The sequence below is a fragment of the Coturnix japonica genome, chromosome 30, assembly GCF_054131305.1.
Source record: "Coturnix japonica strain WE chromosome 30, WE-NBRP24, whole genome shotgun sequence".
In the NCBI taxonomy this organism is placed as follows: domain Eukaryota; kingdom Metazoa; phylum Chordata; class Aves; order Galliformes; family Phasianidae; genus Coturnix; species Coturnix japonica.
This window is the reverse complement of record NC_140692.1, coordinates 1,873,048-1,888,126: the sequence shown is the minus strand read 5'-3', so window position 1 is coordinate 1,888,126 and position 15,079 is coordinate 1,873,048. Positions and strand designations below refer to the sequence as shown.

The 15,079-nt window shown below is 46.7% G+C and overlaps 1 protein-coding gene across 1 annotated transcript; it reads right to left on the bottom strand.

Annotated features, from left to right (window-relative positions):
- Positions 1-10,710: 10,710 nt before the first annotated feature.
- LOC146755789 (uncharacterized) lies at positions 10,711-13,977 on the bottom strand. Its single transcript, XM_085525280.1, has 2 exons — positions 12,044-13,977; positions 10,711-11,671 (listed from the first exon to the last, which is right to left on the bottom strand). The coding sequence occupies exons 1-2, from the start codon at positions 13,227-13,229 to the stop codon at positions 11,574-11,576; spliced, it is 1,284 nt and encodes a 427-aa protein (XP_085381406.1). The 5' UTR covers positions 13,230-13,977; the 3' UTR covers positions 10,711-11,573.
- Between the last annotated feature and the right edge of the window lie 1,102 nt (positions 13,978-15,079).

Sequence of the window (15,079 nt, the reverse complement as noted above, 5' to 3'; positions counted from 1 at the left end):
TTTCATCCTCTTGGCTTGTTTAATTATGGCGCATGTTTCACAATCATGAATAACCTGAGCAATAGCGTCCATAGTTAAATCCACCCCTCGGTCTCTGGCCCACTTATATGTTGCATCCCTTCCTTGATGACCTGAAGTCTCATGGGCCCACTGAGCTAGGAATAATTCACCCTTGTTCTGCCAGTCCAAGTCTATTTGAGCCACCTCAATTTTGGCAGCTCGATCAACCTGATGGTTATTTTTATGTTCTTCAGTAGCCTTACTTTTAGGCACATGAGCATCTACATGGCGCACCTTTACAACAATGTTCCTTATTCGGGCAGCAATGTCTTTCCACAGTTCAGCCCAAACAGGTTTACCCTTTCGTTGCCAATTATCATCTTCCCACTGTTGCAACCACCCCCATAAGGCATTTGCCACCATCCATGAATCAGTATAAAGATGAAGCATTGGCCACCTCTCCCGTTCAGCCACATCTAAAGCTAGCTGAACAGCCTTTACCTCTGCGAATTGACTTGATTCTCCTTTACCTTCAGTGGCCTCTGCAACTTGTCGTGTGGGGCTCCATACAGCAGCTTTCCATCTGCGATGCTTCCCTACAATACGACATGATCCGTCTGTGAATAGGGCAAATTTCTTTTCGTTTTCTGGTAGCTCATTGTATGGTGGTGCCTCTTTAGCACGTGATACCTCTTCTGTAGGTGGTGTTTCAATTTTTTTACTCTCAGGCCAGTCCATGATCACTTCTAGAATTCCAGGACGGCTGAGTTTTCCCATTCGAGCTCGTTGAGTAATTAATGAAATCCACTTACTCCAAGTGGCATCAGTAGCATGATGGGTGGAGGGAACCTGTCCTTTAAACATCCAGTTTATTACTGGCAAGCGAGGTGCTAGAAAGAAGCTGAACCTCTGTCCCAACTACTTCAGAAGCAGCCCGAACCCCCTCATACACGGCTAAGATCTCAGTCGGAGTGTAGCGCTCCTCAGACCCTTTATATGCTCGACTCCAAAATCCTAGGGGTCGGCCTCGGGTCTCTCCTGAGGCTCTTTGCCACAAACTCCAGGTGGGACCTTTCTCTCCAGCAGCAGTGTAGAGGATGTTCTTCACATCCTGTCCCGTCCGTACCGGCCCCAAGGCCACGGCACGGGCTATTTCTTGTTTTATCTGCTCGAAAGCCTGCTGCTGCTCAGGACCCCATGAGAAATTATTCTTCTTCCGTGTTACCTGATAGAGAGGGCTCACTATGTGGCTGTAGTTTGGGACATGCATTCTCCAAAAGCCCACTACTCCCAGAAAAGATTGGGTCTCTGTTTTATTTGTGGGCGGAGACATAGCAGTGATTTTGTCAATCACATCTGCTGGGATGTGACAACGTCCATCTTGCCATTTTATACCTAAGAACTGGATTTCCTGGGCAGGCCCCTTCACCTTGCTGCGCTTAATGGCAAAACCAGCTTGCAAAAGAATTTGGATTATCTGTTTCCCTTTCTTGAAAACCTCTGCTGCTGTATGGCCCCACACTACAATGTCATCAATATACTGCAAGTGCTCAGGAGCATTACCCTGTTCCAAAACAGCTTGGATCAATCCATGGCAAATTGTTGGGCTGTGCTTCCACCCCTGAGGTAAACGGTTCCAGGTATACTGAATACCTCTCCAGGTAAAAGCAAACTGTGGCCTACATTTTGCAGCCAATGGGATGGAAAAGAAGGCATTAGCAATATCAATGGTGGCATACCACCTAGCTTCTTTTGACTCCAGTTCATACTGGAGTTCTAGCATGTCTGGTACAGCAGCACTTAATGGAGGTGTAACTTCATTCAGGCCACGGTAATCTACCGTCTGCCTCCATTCCCCACTGGTTTTACACACTGGCCATATGGGGCTGTTAAAAGGCGAGTGCGTTTTGCTAATCACTCTCTGATTTTCTAATTGGCGAATTAGCTTGTGAATGGGGAGCAATGAGTCCCTATTGGTGCGGTACTGTCTGTGAACCACTTTGGTGGCAATTGGTACCTCTTGGTCTTTTACCTGGAGCAACCCCACAGCAGAAGGATCATCTGACAGACCAGGTAAAGTTGACAGCTGCTTAACACCGTTTGTGTGAACAGCAGCTATCCCAAAGGCCCATCGATACCCCTTGGGATCCTTGAAATATCCCATCCTAAGGTAATAGATTCCCAGTATACATGGAGCCTCTGGACCAGTCACAATAGGGTGTCTCTGCCAGTTTTTACCAGTGAGGCTTATTTCAGCCTCCAACATAGTCAATTCTTGGGAACCCCTAGTCACTCCATGGATATATATTGGTTGTGTCCCTTGGTGACTTGAGGGCATTAGGGTGCATTGTGCACCAGTGTCCACCAAGGCTTTATATTTCTGTGGTTGAGATGTGCCAGGCCACTTAATCCACACAGTCCAGTATACTCTATTGTCCCTTTCCCCCCCCTGGCTGGGGGCAGGGCCCCTCTATTGTTTACCTCGTTGACTTGCAGCAACTGGAACTCTCCCCTTCTTGGAAGAGTTCACCTTGGTAGTTGTTTCACCTTGTAATTCTTTCACTCGTGCCTGAAGTGCAGAAGTGGATGAATTACACCACTTCTTCATGTCCTCCCCATGACTACAGAGGAAAAGCAACAAGGCAAGACGTGTAGTCTCATCGTTGATTCGAGGTGACTTATCATCGTCATTTGCTTGAATACGAGGACGTCTCTTTTTAATGGTTGAGATTTTCAATGATACAGGTCGAGAGGAACTCATGTTGTTTAGCTTCCTCAATAGGCGATTGTGGAAATCCTGGTTTCCATCATCTTGTACCACCGTGGATTCATCTACATCAGGCACATTAGCCAATTTGTCAATAATATCATTTTGTGTTCCCTCCATTTCGTTTAATCTTTCCACAATTTTGACAATGGCTGAAGTATACAGATTAACTTCTATGGCGCTTATAAATAATTCAAGTTCCTGAAGTCTGCCAATTATTTCATTCACAAAGGGTTTCCTGTCCCCTTTGCCATATACTAATGCAAGTGCACTGGCATGCTTTTCTGGAGCTGCTTTTGTAAAGTCACGCCACATTTGTCGTGGAACGCGGACTGCTTCAGGATCATGTAATTGGTCTGGATCATTACGATTGAACTCGCGGCTGTATAGCATTTCCACCAGAGCATTTTCTCTCAAAAATTTGATACCTTTCTCAATATCAGTCCATTTCTTTCTCTCAGGCTCCAAGTCCCGTTTAAAGGGGAATCTATCTCTTACCGCTATCAACATCCGCTTCCAGAGGGTGTAGGACCGATTTTGGCATGTGCCAATACCTCTGTCCACACGTGGGTCCCTGGAAATGCTACCCAGTTGGCGAGCTTCACTGCCATCGAGCCATGCACTGTTGGCACCATTGTCCCAGCAGCGAAGTAACCAAGTGACCACATTTTCTTTTGGCTGACGTGTGTAATCCTTTCTTAGATCTCGAATTTCACTCAGTTTAAAAGATCGATCAATAATGGTCGTAATACTTTGCTCACCTTTTGCTCTATCAAGAGTTCCAGGTGTTGATGGTGGCAACTGTGTTGATGAGGCTGCCCCATCTACAAGTTTGGACTTGAGAAATTCTCGTAAAGAAAAAGTAGCTTTTGGCTCCTCTTCTGACTCTGACCCTGACCCTGATGCTTGTGTTATTTCCTCCAGGTAACCCTCCTTCTTTTTCCTCTCTCCTAACTTTCTCTGCTCCTCTAACTTCTTCTGCTCCTCTATCATCTTCTGCTCCTCTATCATCTTCTGCTCCTCTATCATCTTCTTATACCCCTCTAACATCCTCTGCTCCTCCAACTTCTTCTGGTCTTCTGACTCCCCCTGCTCCCCTGAGTCTCCTGAGTCCTGCTCTCCTAACTCCCTCCGCTCTTCTAACTCCTTCTGCATTTTCTCTAACTGAGTTGAAACTTGTTTTGTCTTTCGCCCTCTTACAGGGGCAACCAACATTGTATCTGGTGTCCCAGATGGTTGGTCCAATTGGACTACCTGTGCCCCCGGTGGCTGGTCAGATTGGACTACATGTGCCCCCAATGGCTGTCCAAATTGGACTACATGTGCCCCTGGTAGTTGGTTAAATACATTCAACTCACCCTGGAGGGCACATAGCTGGTCTCGGAGAGCGTTCCGCTCAAACTGGACAGCACCAAGCTCAGTCTGGAGGCTGTTGTAGTTGGACTGGAGAGTGTTGTACCCGAACCGGAGGACGTTATGCTCGGCCTGGAGGGCAGTGTGCTCAGTCTGGAGAGTGTTGAGCTTGGTCTGGAGGGCATTGTGCTCGGTCTGAAGAGCGTTATGCTCGGACTGAAGAGTGTTGTGCTCGGTCCGAAGGGCATTGTGCTCAGTCTGAAGAGCGTTATGCTCGGACCGGAGGGCATTATGCACAGACTGAAGAGTGTTGTGCTCGGACTGGAGGGTGTCACAGTTGGATTGGAAGGCATCATGCTTGGCCTGGAGGGTGCCGCACTCAGACTGGACGGCGTCATACTTGGACTGGAGAGTGTTGTGCTCGGTCTGGAGGGCATTGTGCTCGGTCCGGAGGGCATCGCGCTCAGTCTGGAGAGTGTTGTACTCGGACCGGAGGGCGCTGTGCTCGGACTGGAGAGTGTCGTGCTCGGACCGGAGGGCGCTGTGCTCGGACTGGAGAGTGTCGTGCTCGGACTGGAGGGCGCTGTGCTCGGACTGGAGAGTGTCGTGCTCGGACCGGAGGGCATCGCGCTCAGTCTGGAGAGTGTCATGCTCGGACTGGAGGGCGCTGTGCTCGGACTGGAGAGTGTCGTGCTCGGACTGGAGGGCGCCGTGCTCGGACTGGAGAGTGTTGTGCTCGGACCGGAGGGCGCTGTGCTCGGACTGGAGAGTGTTGAGTTGGGATTGCAGGGAGCTTTTCTCATCCCAAAGTTTTTCTGCGTCAGCTCTAAGATTCTCTTTCTCGTACCAGATTGAGTCTCGTTGGTACAGGAGATCTTTTCTCTCAGCTTCAAAAGCTTTTTCTCTCTCTACCTTCTCAGTCCAAAGTTTTTCTGCCTCAGCTCTAAGACTCTCCTTCTCGGCCCTGAGACTCTCTCTCTCAGCTTCAAAAACTTCCCTCTCAGGAATGGTATTGACTAAGGCCCGATAAGCATTAGCTAGGCCCAAAATCATTTGTGCCTCCTGAGATCTGCCTGAGCCACAACATTCCTGCCTCAAATATGCAATCAAACTCTCAGGATTCTTCAAGTGTTCAGGAGTGAAGCTCCATAACACTGAAGATGTCTGTCCTTTGAGAATCTCTTCAATTCCCTGCCACTCAGTATTCTCTGGTTCTAGGGAAGACTTCCTCCGGATGTTATAAATCCAGATACTGAGTGAGATTATTACAATAATCAACAGTAAGATCAGGGAGATTAAGAGTGTGGCCCACTGATCATTCAAAAACTGCATAAAGGATTCATAGAAAGAAAGAGGAGCACGCTTAAAAATCACCATTTCTGTATAATTAGTTGCATTAGTTGCTCCCTCTGGAGCTGTATACAGATACGAAGTGAGCATTGCTAACCATGCTTTCAATCCATTATACAATTGTATAGCTCCATAAGAAAAAGTGGCTAGCTTAAACATGACCCAGTATGTTCGGAGCGTCTCAAAAAAGGAACCAATGGCACACAGTCCCTGGTAAAACAAATTTAGTAGAGAAAACATTTTTTTTTTTTTTTTTTTTTTTCTCCAATAGAGAGAAAAAAAGTAAAAGAAAACAAAGCTCAGCAGTGTTTATAAAATATACCGGAGTATTGGCAGTCCGCCTGGACTTTCAAGGTCAAGCTCGCAGGTGCAGAATCGCAAACACGAGATAGCTCCTTAACAGGGAAAAAACTCGTAGCTCTGTTAAAAGCTAAAAGAGCAACAGAAGAAAACACAGAAAAACAGCAACTCAAATTGCCCGCATTCTCCACCAAAATCTGTCACGGTTTGAACTAAAAATCCACCTGCGCCCGTGACAGGGGGCTGTGGGCCTCGGAGGGGCCCTAGGCCGAAAGGAAAAAATTAATTAGGAAAAGAAAACAGCGGCAACGATCTAAGGAGGCACACTTATTTACTAAATACTATATCGAAATACAGGATAACACAATATAATACAATATAATTGAAAATTGAAAATTGAGCTAACGAATCAAGCAAAATAGGAGAGAGAATGAGTCCCGTAACCGAGAGGCCTACTGTGAATCTAGGCGAACGGCTGAAGGCTCCCACACACTCCCCTGAACGCCAGAACTCGAAAGACGTCAGTCTGTTCTGCGACAGAGTTAATATAGAGTCCAGGTCCCGTGACCCATCGTGTTGTTCCCTGGGAGACGTAGTCTTCTTCTGTAAGTTGCAGATTAAGTAAAATTATTCATGCTTTATATGATGTTATGATGTGGAATACTGATAGCAAAATTACAAAATTATTAAACCATGACACACTGGAACTGAGAGATCTGAAGTTCAGAGTTTCAGTGGGATTGATTGCTTGTACAGACTGGGCCTTTCTTACATCCCACATCCTGCTATGAGACACAGGGCACACATGGGACATGAACTTGACAGCATCCTTGCAGACATAGATGCTGAGCCTGGAATCCACTGTCCTCATGTCTTTCATTTAACATCATACAGATCTCCATCCCACATCCCCAGGAAGGGTCCTGAGCCAACATGAGTGACAGGATCTCCATGCCAAGGGTCTGGGAATCATGCTGGCCTGTCTGCTTCATAAGGCAAAGGAGGGGTTTCTTAGCATCAGAGCCACCATGCCAGTGCCTTTCACTGCCTGTAGCCATGGCTTCCAATTATCTGCTCTAACAAGTCACTTGGGAAGCTTGCTTGGTAATAGCCCTCAGTGGGCCCATTAATACTCCAAGAAACTTCACTGTTACTTCTGACTTTGTCTTGCTGAGCACTTTGTGCAAACTTCTCTCTGCACTGGAGATTGATGGACTCAGCATCAAATGCGCCCTGGGGCCCATTATAAACTTAAAAGCCTCTTGTGCCTTATGCCTTCCTGTGATATTCTTCAGGTTTTCAGAACTTGTTCAGCAAAATGGAGAGGTATTTGGAGAGAGCATAAGGAGGAAGAATCCAGCAGACATTTATTATCTGTTTATTTATAGTTGGGTTTAAAGAAGGTATTAAAGGATCACTGTACAACTCCTTGTGCACATCTGAGCTGAACCAGAGGAATCCCAGCACCTGTGGGTCTGTGGGGAGCTGAATCCCATTTCAGCTCCAGGGCTTCCATCTGGGGATGAGGCACCTGCACTGCCTCCTCTGGATCACAGCCCTGCACAGGGAAGTTGTCTCAACCCTCCTTGTCCTTGTCTGGTTGCCCTTTTTGTTTTATCAAACACTCTCAAGTAGGACTCAGCAGATGTCAGGAAATGACTGGTGGATAACTCAGCAGATTTCAAAGAACAGTTATGATACTGTTGTCTTTAAGGAGCTGATGGCCATGAGGACCCAGGGACACCACAGGGGAGATGAGTGGGAAGGATAAAACTGACATTCTCTGCTGCTGAGCTGGGCCAGACTCCAGGGACACAGGGAGCTCATAAACGTGGGCAGAGATGTAGAGAGACAGCTGTGCCCAGGAGCAGCTCTTGTGCACAGCACAGTCTACAGGTGACAGAAAAAGAAGAGAGAAATTGGAGAGAGCTTATAGGATGTGCACTGTGTGAGCAGGCTGTGAGCTCACTGCAGGAGCATTGCTTACAGACCATGACAAGGTAAGTTTCACTGCAGACCATGCAGCTACTTTTCATACAGGGTTAACAGAATGTGGGACATCCAATAGCAGAATTGACTGCAGTCACTCCATATTCATTTACTGTGGAAAAAGCCTTCTGCTCCAGCTGAGGGATTCCGTGCTGCAGTGTCAGAGCACAGCCCTGAGGGCTGCGTGTCCCAGCACGGCTGCAGGCTGTGCAGCCGGGGCTGCAGGCGGGTGCCCAGGGCTGTCCTGCAGAGCAGGGTCCCTGCTGTGCCCCAGGGGCTGTGTGCCGGGTATGGGACTCTGCCGCCTGCCAGGCTCAGCACTCAGCCTGCCCGGGGAGCTGCCCAGGGCGCTGCGGGGAGACGGGTGGGGGGAAGGAGCCCCCGGCAGGGCTTGTGCTGCCACAGCTGCTGCCTGGGGCAGGGGGATCACAGCTCCACTGCAAAACTGAATGTTTGTGAAGGTCCTTTGCAAGAGGAGAGCCAAGGCAGAAGGTTTCCGCTTCCTGTTCTGATGCAAATAGGATTTGAAACAGAAATATAAACGGAGCTAACAGAAATTTGAGAATTTTTCGTCAATCAATTGCTTGTTTTCTGAACAGTCACACGTGATGTGCTTTCAGTCTCCTATTTCTCAAAAGTTGGAACCAATTGTAATTTTCATTATTTTTTGTAGACATGAATAATTCACTTATCCTGCAAACAGGCAGCGTTTTCTAACTGAAACTGAATAGCCCAGTGGCTGGGGTTCGGGGTCTTAGAGCATCTGGGGTAAAGATATGAGACATTAATCAGATGAAAATATCCAGGGAGGAGGGATAAGAAAAAAAAAGGAAGGTCAGAGCTCCATATGCTGCTTCTGCTTTAGGAATGCTGAAATACATGAAATTAAATGCAAGTAATGGTGCTAAATGTACACGGTTGTTGGAGAATGAAAATATTTCATATTATACCAGTAAGATGTCTCTGAGAATGGTCTGGACTTGCCATTATCTTCTGTACTCTGAGCAGGACTCCAAGCTCAGGAACAACAGATGTCCAACAGCAGCTCCATCAGTGAGTTCCTCCTGCTGCCGTTGGCAGACACGCGGCAGCTGCAGCTCCTGCACTTCTGGCTCTTCCTGGGCATCTACCTGGCTGCCCTCCTGGGCAACGGCCTCATCAGCACAGCCGTAGCCTGCGACCGCCGCCTGCACACCCCCATGTACTTCTTCCTCCTCAACCTGGCCCTCCTCGACCTGGGCTGCATCTCCACCACTCTCCCCAAAGCCATGGCCAACGCCCTCTGGGACACCAGGGCCATCTCCTACACAGGATGTGCTGCACAGCTCTTTTTCTTTTTCTTCTTTGCCTCAGCAGAGTGTTCCCTCTCACCATCATGTCCTATGACCGCTACGTTGCCATCTGCAAGCCCCTGCACTACGGGACCTTGATGGACAGCAGAGCTTGTGCCACCATGGCAGCAGCTGCCTGGGGCGCTGGGGTTCTCTATTCCCTGCTGCACACTGCCAGTACGTTTTCACTGCCTCTCTGCCAAGGCAATGTTGTCAACCAGTTTTTCTGTGAAATCCCCCAGATCCTCAAGCTCTCCTGCTTAGAATCAAGTCTCAGGGAAGTTGTGTTTCTCTTTTTTAGTGCCAGTTTAGTCTTTGGGTGCTTTGTTTTCATAGTGGTGTCCTACGTGCAGATCTTCGTGGCTGTGCTGAGGATGCCCTCTGAGCATGGACGGCACAAAGCCTTCTCCACGTGCCTCCCTCACCTGGCCGTGGTCTCCTTATTTGTCAGCACTGGCATTTTTTCCTACCTGAAGCCCCCCTCCATCTCCTCCCCATCCATGGACCTGGTGGTGGCACTTTTGTACTCAGTAGTGCCTTCAACACTGAACCCTATTATCTACAGCATGAGGAACAGAGAGATCAAGCAGGCTCTCTGGAAGTTGTTGCAATACGCACTCTTCCAGCTTCAATAATGTGCACATCTTCCTCACATAGTTCCCAGTGATGGTTCTTTATGTTTTATTGATACATCATTGTTTGATTGTGAATGGTACAGTAATCTGTAGGAAAAAAAATTTGCAAAATATTTCACTTCTTTCCTACCCACTTTCTTTTTTCTCACTCCAAGAGCTCATGTAAACAGATCTCCTGAATAGGTTAAAAGATACCTAAAAAGCTTTCAAAATTGACTGTTCCTTAGCCCTTCTCTCTTGCTACCTTGTTTGGGTCTTAGGGAGGTACAGCCGCAGACAGCAGAACATAGTGCTCTTTTAAATCCTGCTCTATTTACACTACCACAATGCTCTGAAGTCCTCTCATTTGTGCAGGCCTGAAGGTCCTATGTAACTCAAAACAGTCCAGTTGTCTCTACAGCAGCACTCCGGCACAGCAGTCAGTAGCCAGCAATACGAATGGCTGTGTCAGAGCTGGTCTCTTTCCTGGTACTGCCACAACAACAGGGCCCCTTCAGAGAAGGACCAGAGAACTGGAGGCCTCTTCCAGTGCTGGTGTAAGGAATATATTTCAGGAGCTGCTCCCTGAGAATGCTTCGAGATGTTTTGGTGCTCTTTACTGCGTGACTAGGTCAGATTGAAGAGTCCCAAGGAGATCTGTAAGGGACTCAGGGCAGTGCTGTGGTTTAAAGTTTATGGGTTGAGATAAAGAGAAAAAGAAAATGATAATAATTATGACAAATGTATTTATATATACATAATATATTTAGAATATTTTCTCATATATACAACATATGAATTAGCAAACATATATGCACAGATAATAATACGTATGCAAAGCTGTTTGCAAGTCCAGGACTTGTTGCAGGGGTTTTAACAGCCACAGGGTTCACTGTAGGAGCTGAAGCGGCTGTCGGGGTATTGCAGGAACTGGAACAAGTGCAGAGCTCATTGCCAAAGCTGCAATCACCACAGGACCTGCAGCGACTCGGCATGGACTCAGATGTGAACGATCCAAATCGTTTATTACAAGTTCTCACATCCCTTATATACCTTCACAAGTTGTTATTTTCTAACTTTCCCATCCGCCCTTACAACTTTCCCAAACATCTTACATGTCAACAAAGCATTCTACAAAACACTTTTCAACTGTCCATGCAGGCACATAACCAATCAGAGCTGTGAGACTCTTCTTCTCCTTGCAGAGGTGTCCTTGGTTCCCATGCTGTTTATCTTGCTCCACAGCTGCTGCTCTGAACAGCTTTTCTTGTATTCCCACAATTCCCCCTTTTTTGTTTATTGACAAGCTACTACCATACTATAAAATAATAACGCTATTTATATTAATAACATAATCATTTATAACTCAATCAAGGCCTCGATTGACAATACTCTAAAAGTGAAAAAAGAGACAAGTCAAATACAACATAACAACATTACTGTTAAACCCACTAAAAAGAACAAACATGTTTGTACTGCAACCTAAGTTTCTGCAACCTGAAAATAAATCCATGAGGGTCCCATTGTGTTAATCCGTAACTGATCAGGAAAAGGCTTCAATTTTTATATACTCTGATACATTGATTTTTAATGACCACTAAAATTTGTGCAGTAAATGCTTTTAAGATGTTCATAACCATGCTCTACCAACTGAGTTATCCGGGCTAATAATTGATTAATGATCGCACAATTTAATGGAATATCATGTCAAAAAGAACCAATTTTAGAGGACAAATGTACTAGAGTATCACTAGGGGCATTAATACTTATTGACCCTTGAGAAACAGCAAGCCATGTTGGTGGTGGATGTGACAGGTAGTGCCAGCAGGGCGTCCCCTGCTTCAAGGTGCACCTTTCCTCTCTCACCCATCACAGATTCTCTCCTGCATTCAGGGTCTGAAGGATTTCTTCCAGTTGTACACCACATCCGCATGGCCAGTGCGTGATATAGAGCCCAAGTGGAACACCTGCTTGGAAAACAGAATAAACCATCAAATTTAGTTCTATTAGCGTGCACTTTTGTCTAAAATGATGCATGGTTATATTTTCAGATCCCAATTAATTGGATGTAAAAGAGGTATCCGTTCTATGATACAGGGTCATCTCTTTGCCTGGGATTCCTTTCCAGGTTTTGTCTTTGCAAATTAAGAAAAGCTAATTAATAGGCTAATAACATCATAACCAAACAGTACTAAAACATTAAAAGAGCTATTCCTGTAGATTCTAGCATTGATTAGATCAAATCCTGTTTAATACACATCTGATCTATTACTAAAATAGAAGAAGCACACAACATCCTAGCTAATGCTTTAAACTCTAAATCTTGAGACTGCATTCACCTGTATGTGCTGTGGAAAATACGTAAGAAGAATGAGTATCTATTGTTACATGTGCATATTTTAGACGGCCAAATTCAGGAACGTGAGTGACATCTGTTTGACACAGTTGAAGAGGTGCTGTGCCACATGGATTTGTCTGAGTCGGAGGCAAAGAGCTATCAGTCAAATTATGTAGCTGATATTCAGTCATAAACACGGTGTATTGCATAGGAGAGAGGATCATTCTTAACACAGTTTTCCAATCGTGAGGGGTCATAGCGTAACTGTCACTGTTTGTAACCAAAAGATTGTATGTAAAGGCTGACTGAACTCCGAATGTTCTCACTGACTCCCTTAGCTCCTTCACTGCCTCATAAGGCAGAGATTCCAAACGGGGGACCTGATTAGGAAAGGTTTGCAACGTGTCAGCATCACTTCTTAATATTGTTTCTTTTTTGCATTGCTCTAAGACATCACAGTACGCTGTAGGGAAATTTGTCATTCCTGCTTCCTTCAAAGTATCATCAGGAGGAAATGCGTCCGATTCTCTTTCTGGATCTTCTGGACCGGGGTCACAACGATCCCCTGGTTTCGATCCGTCCGTGTCTTTAACCACGTTACACGCCGGCTGCACAGACGCAGCAGCGCACGACGTGGGGGGGGAGGAGGGCAGAAGCGGCGCGACGAGCGTCGTAGGCGGAGCGAAGGGCGAGGGCGCCGTAGAGGGCGGCAACGCGGCGAACGTCGGGGGAGGAGCGAACGGCGGGAGCGCGAAGGGGGGCGGCCGCGGCCCCTCGTCTCCCCGAATCGGGGAGGGGTCGGAGCCGCCGGTCGGATCCGGGCACGGGCCGCTTCCCGCAGCGAGAGGCAGCGGCGGGGTTGGGACGGAGGGCGGCAGGGAATGGTCGGAATAAATTCTTTCCCGTCGTGATTGCTTAATCCCTTCCATTATCCGGCTCCAAACGGGCAACAGCTTAGCAGCCTTTCTGTCTTTAGCGAGAGAAGCCTCGTAGAGTTTTGAGCCGATTTTGTCCCAAAGTTCTCCATCGAGAGAGAACTCAGTTTTTGGAAATTCAGGGACATTTTTGCTTATCCATTTAAGAAGAGTAGCTAATGCTTTAGTAGACACAGTCTTATCCTGATACGGTAACACTGACCGCAATACTTCGAGATTTACTTTCTGCTCCTTCGTTAGTGAGCTCCCCATAGTTCCCGACTGCTCACCTTCTGTCCTGCAGAACGGTGCGGGTGCGCGCCAAACAGTCTCTCCGAAGTTCAGTCGGGCGACGCTGCCGGACCGGGCTCGCTCAGCCGCGGGTTGATTTGCTCCACGTTGTGGGCGCCATTTGCAGCGACTCGGCGCGGACTCAGATGTGAACGATCCAAATCGTTTATTACAAGTTCTCACATCCCTTATATACCTTCACAAGTTGTTATTTTCTAACTTTCCCATCCGCCCTTACAACTTTCCCAAACATCTTACATGTCAACAAAGCATTCTACAAAACACTTTTCAACTGTCCATGCAGGCACATAACCAATCAGAGCTGTGAGACTCTTCTTCTCCTTGCAGAGCTGTCCTTGGTTCCCATGCTGTTTATCTTGCTCCACAGCTGCTGCTCTGAACAGCTTTTCTTGTATTCCCACAGGACCTGTGACTGAATTGGAGCAGCCACTGGGCTCTTTGGAGGGGTTGGAGTGACCACAGGGCTGAACCTCCTGGCACAGTTCACCTCCCTTTGGAGGAATTTGTTTCATTTCCTTATCACAATACTTGGAACAGCTACAGGACCTGTAGCAGGAGTGACTGCAGAGCTCATTATGAGGGGTGGAGTGACAGCGGGAGCTGTCCAGAGCATGGAGCAACTGCAGAACATGTAGCAAAAACATGCATCTACTGCCTATGAATATGTAGATGAGTTCCTGTAGATTTGTTGAATATGTATGAGCTTGGTTTTGAAATATGTAGTGATTCTGCATGCTTGTGTGCAAGACAGGAGGAGTGATTCCCCTTTGTACCCTGCTCTGAATAAACACATCCCTGCTTTATAACCTAACTCTGGGTTTCAGAGTTTGATTCCACAAGTCAGTTTGGTGACCCAGATGGGACCTGCTCTGTTCGGCTGCTGGACCAGCTGAGAGGGGGAACACTTTCGGCTCACCCCAAGATTTCTCTGCCCAACTGGAACGAAAGCAGTGTGCAAACTGCAGTGGGACACTGGTGGAGAAATCCTACCAAGCTAAGTGAGAGGGAACCTTCTCTGATTTCAGAGTTTACCCTACCAGATCCACTGGTGAAACTGTAGCTAGGGAAGCAGGATAAGGTGGTTTATTTCCTGGTGGATATGGGTGCTTCTTACTATGTATAAATGGCTTTTTAACAGCAGCAGAAACTATTGCCCCAAAGTGAAAAGTCTTGCTTTCTTAAGACTTTACAATTTATTCTAGGTAAACAGGTAGGAATACACAAAGGTTTGTAGATGCCACATTCACCAAAGCCTTTGCTAGGGCAAGAATTACTAGAAAAAATGGAAGTTGAAATAAAGTCTAAAGGAAAACTGGAGTCTGAAGTAAAAGAAGAACAGTTAATAGAACTGCTTAGTTTTGCACTGATCACTACCCCTGCAGGGACTGGGATTTCAGATGAAGTAAGTGATCATGTTCACCCTGGGGTGTTTGTTGTGCAAACTCAAGGAAGGGCTAAGGCTGCAGCACCAATGGCATTCAGAATAAAGCAGGGAGCTCAGCCAGTTTGGATTAAACAGTTCTTCCTCATATTCAAAGACAGGAAAGAAATCCAGCCAATAATTGATCATTTTCAGAAACTCTGGATGTTGGTGGAGTGAGTCAAAAATACAACTCACCCATCCTCATGATTAGAAAAATGTACAGGAACTACCAGATACTACAAGATTCAAGGGTTATCAACAGAATTGTGGAGGATTTATATCCATTGGTAGCATATCCCTATACACCGCTTACAAAATCATCAGGGGAATTGGCATGGTCCCTCTTGTACCATCCCATGGCACCCAGACTGTGTTGCTGCAAGGGTTG

Coding starts and splice junctions, on each gene's coding strand:
- LOC146755789 (XM_085525280.1), bottom strand. CDS start 13,229: ATGGGGAGCTCACTAACGAAGGAGCAGAAAGTAAATCTCGAAGTATTG. Junction 11,672..12,043: donor ATTTTCCACAGCACATACAG/GTGAATGCAGTC, acceptor TTTTCCAAGCAG/GTGTTCCACTTGGGCTCTAT.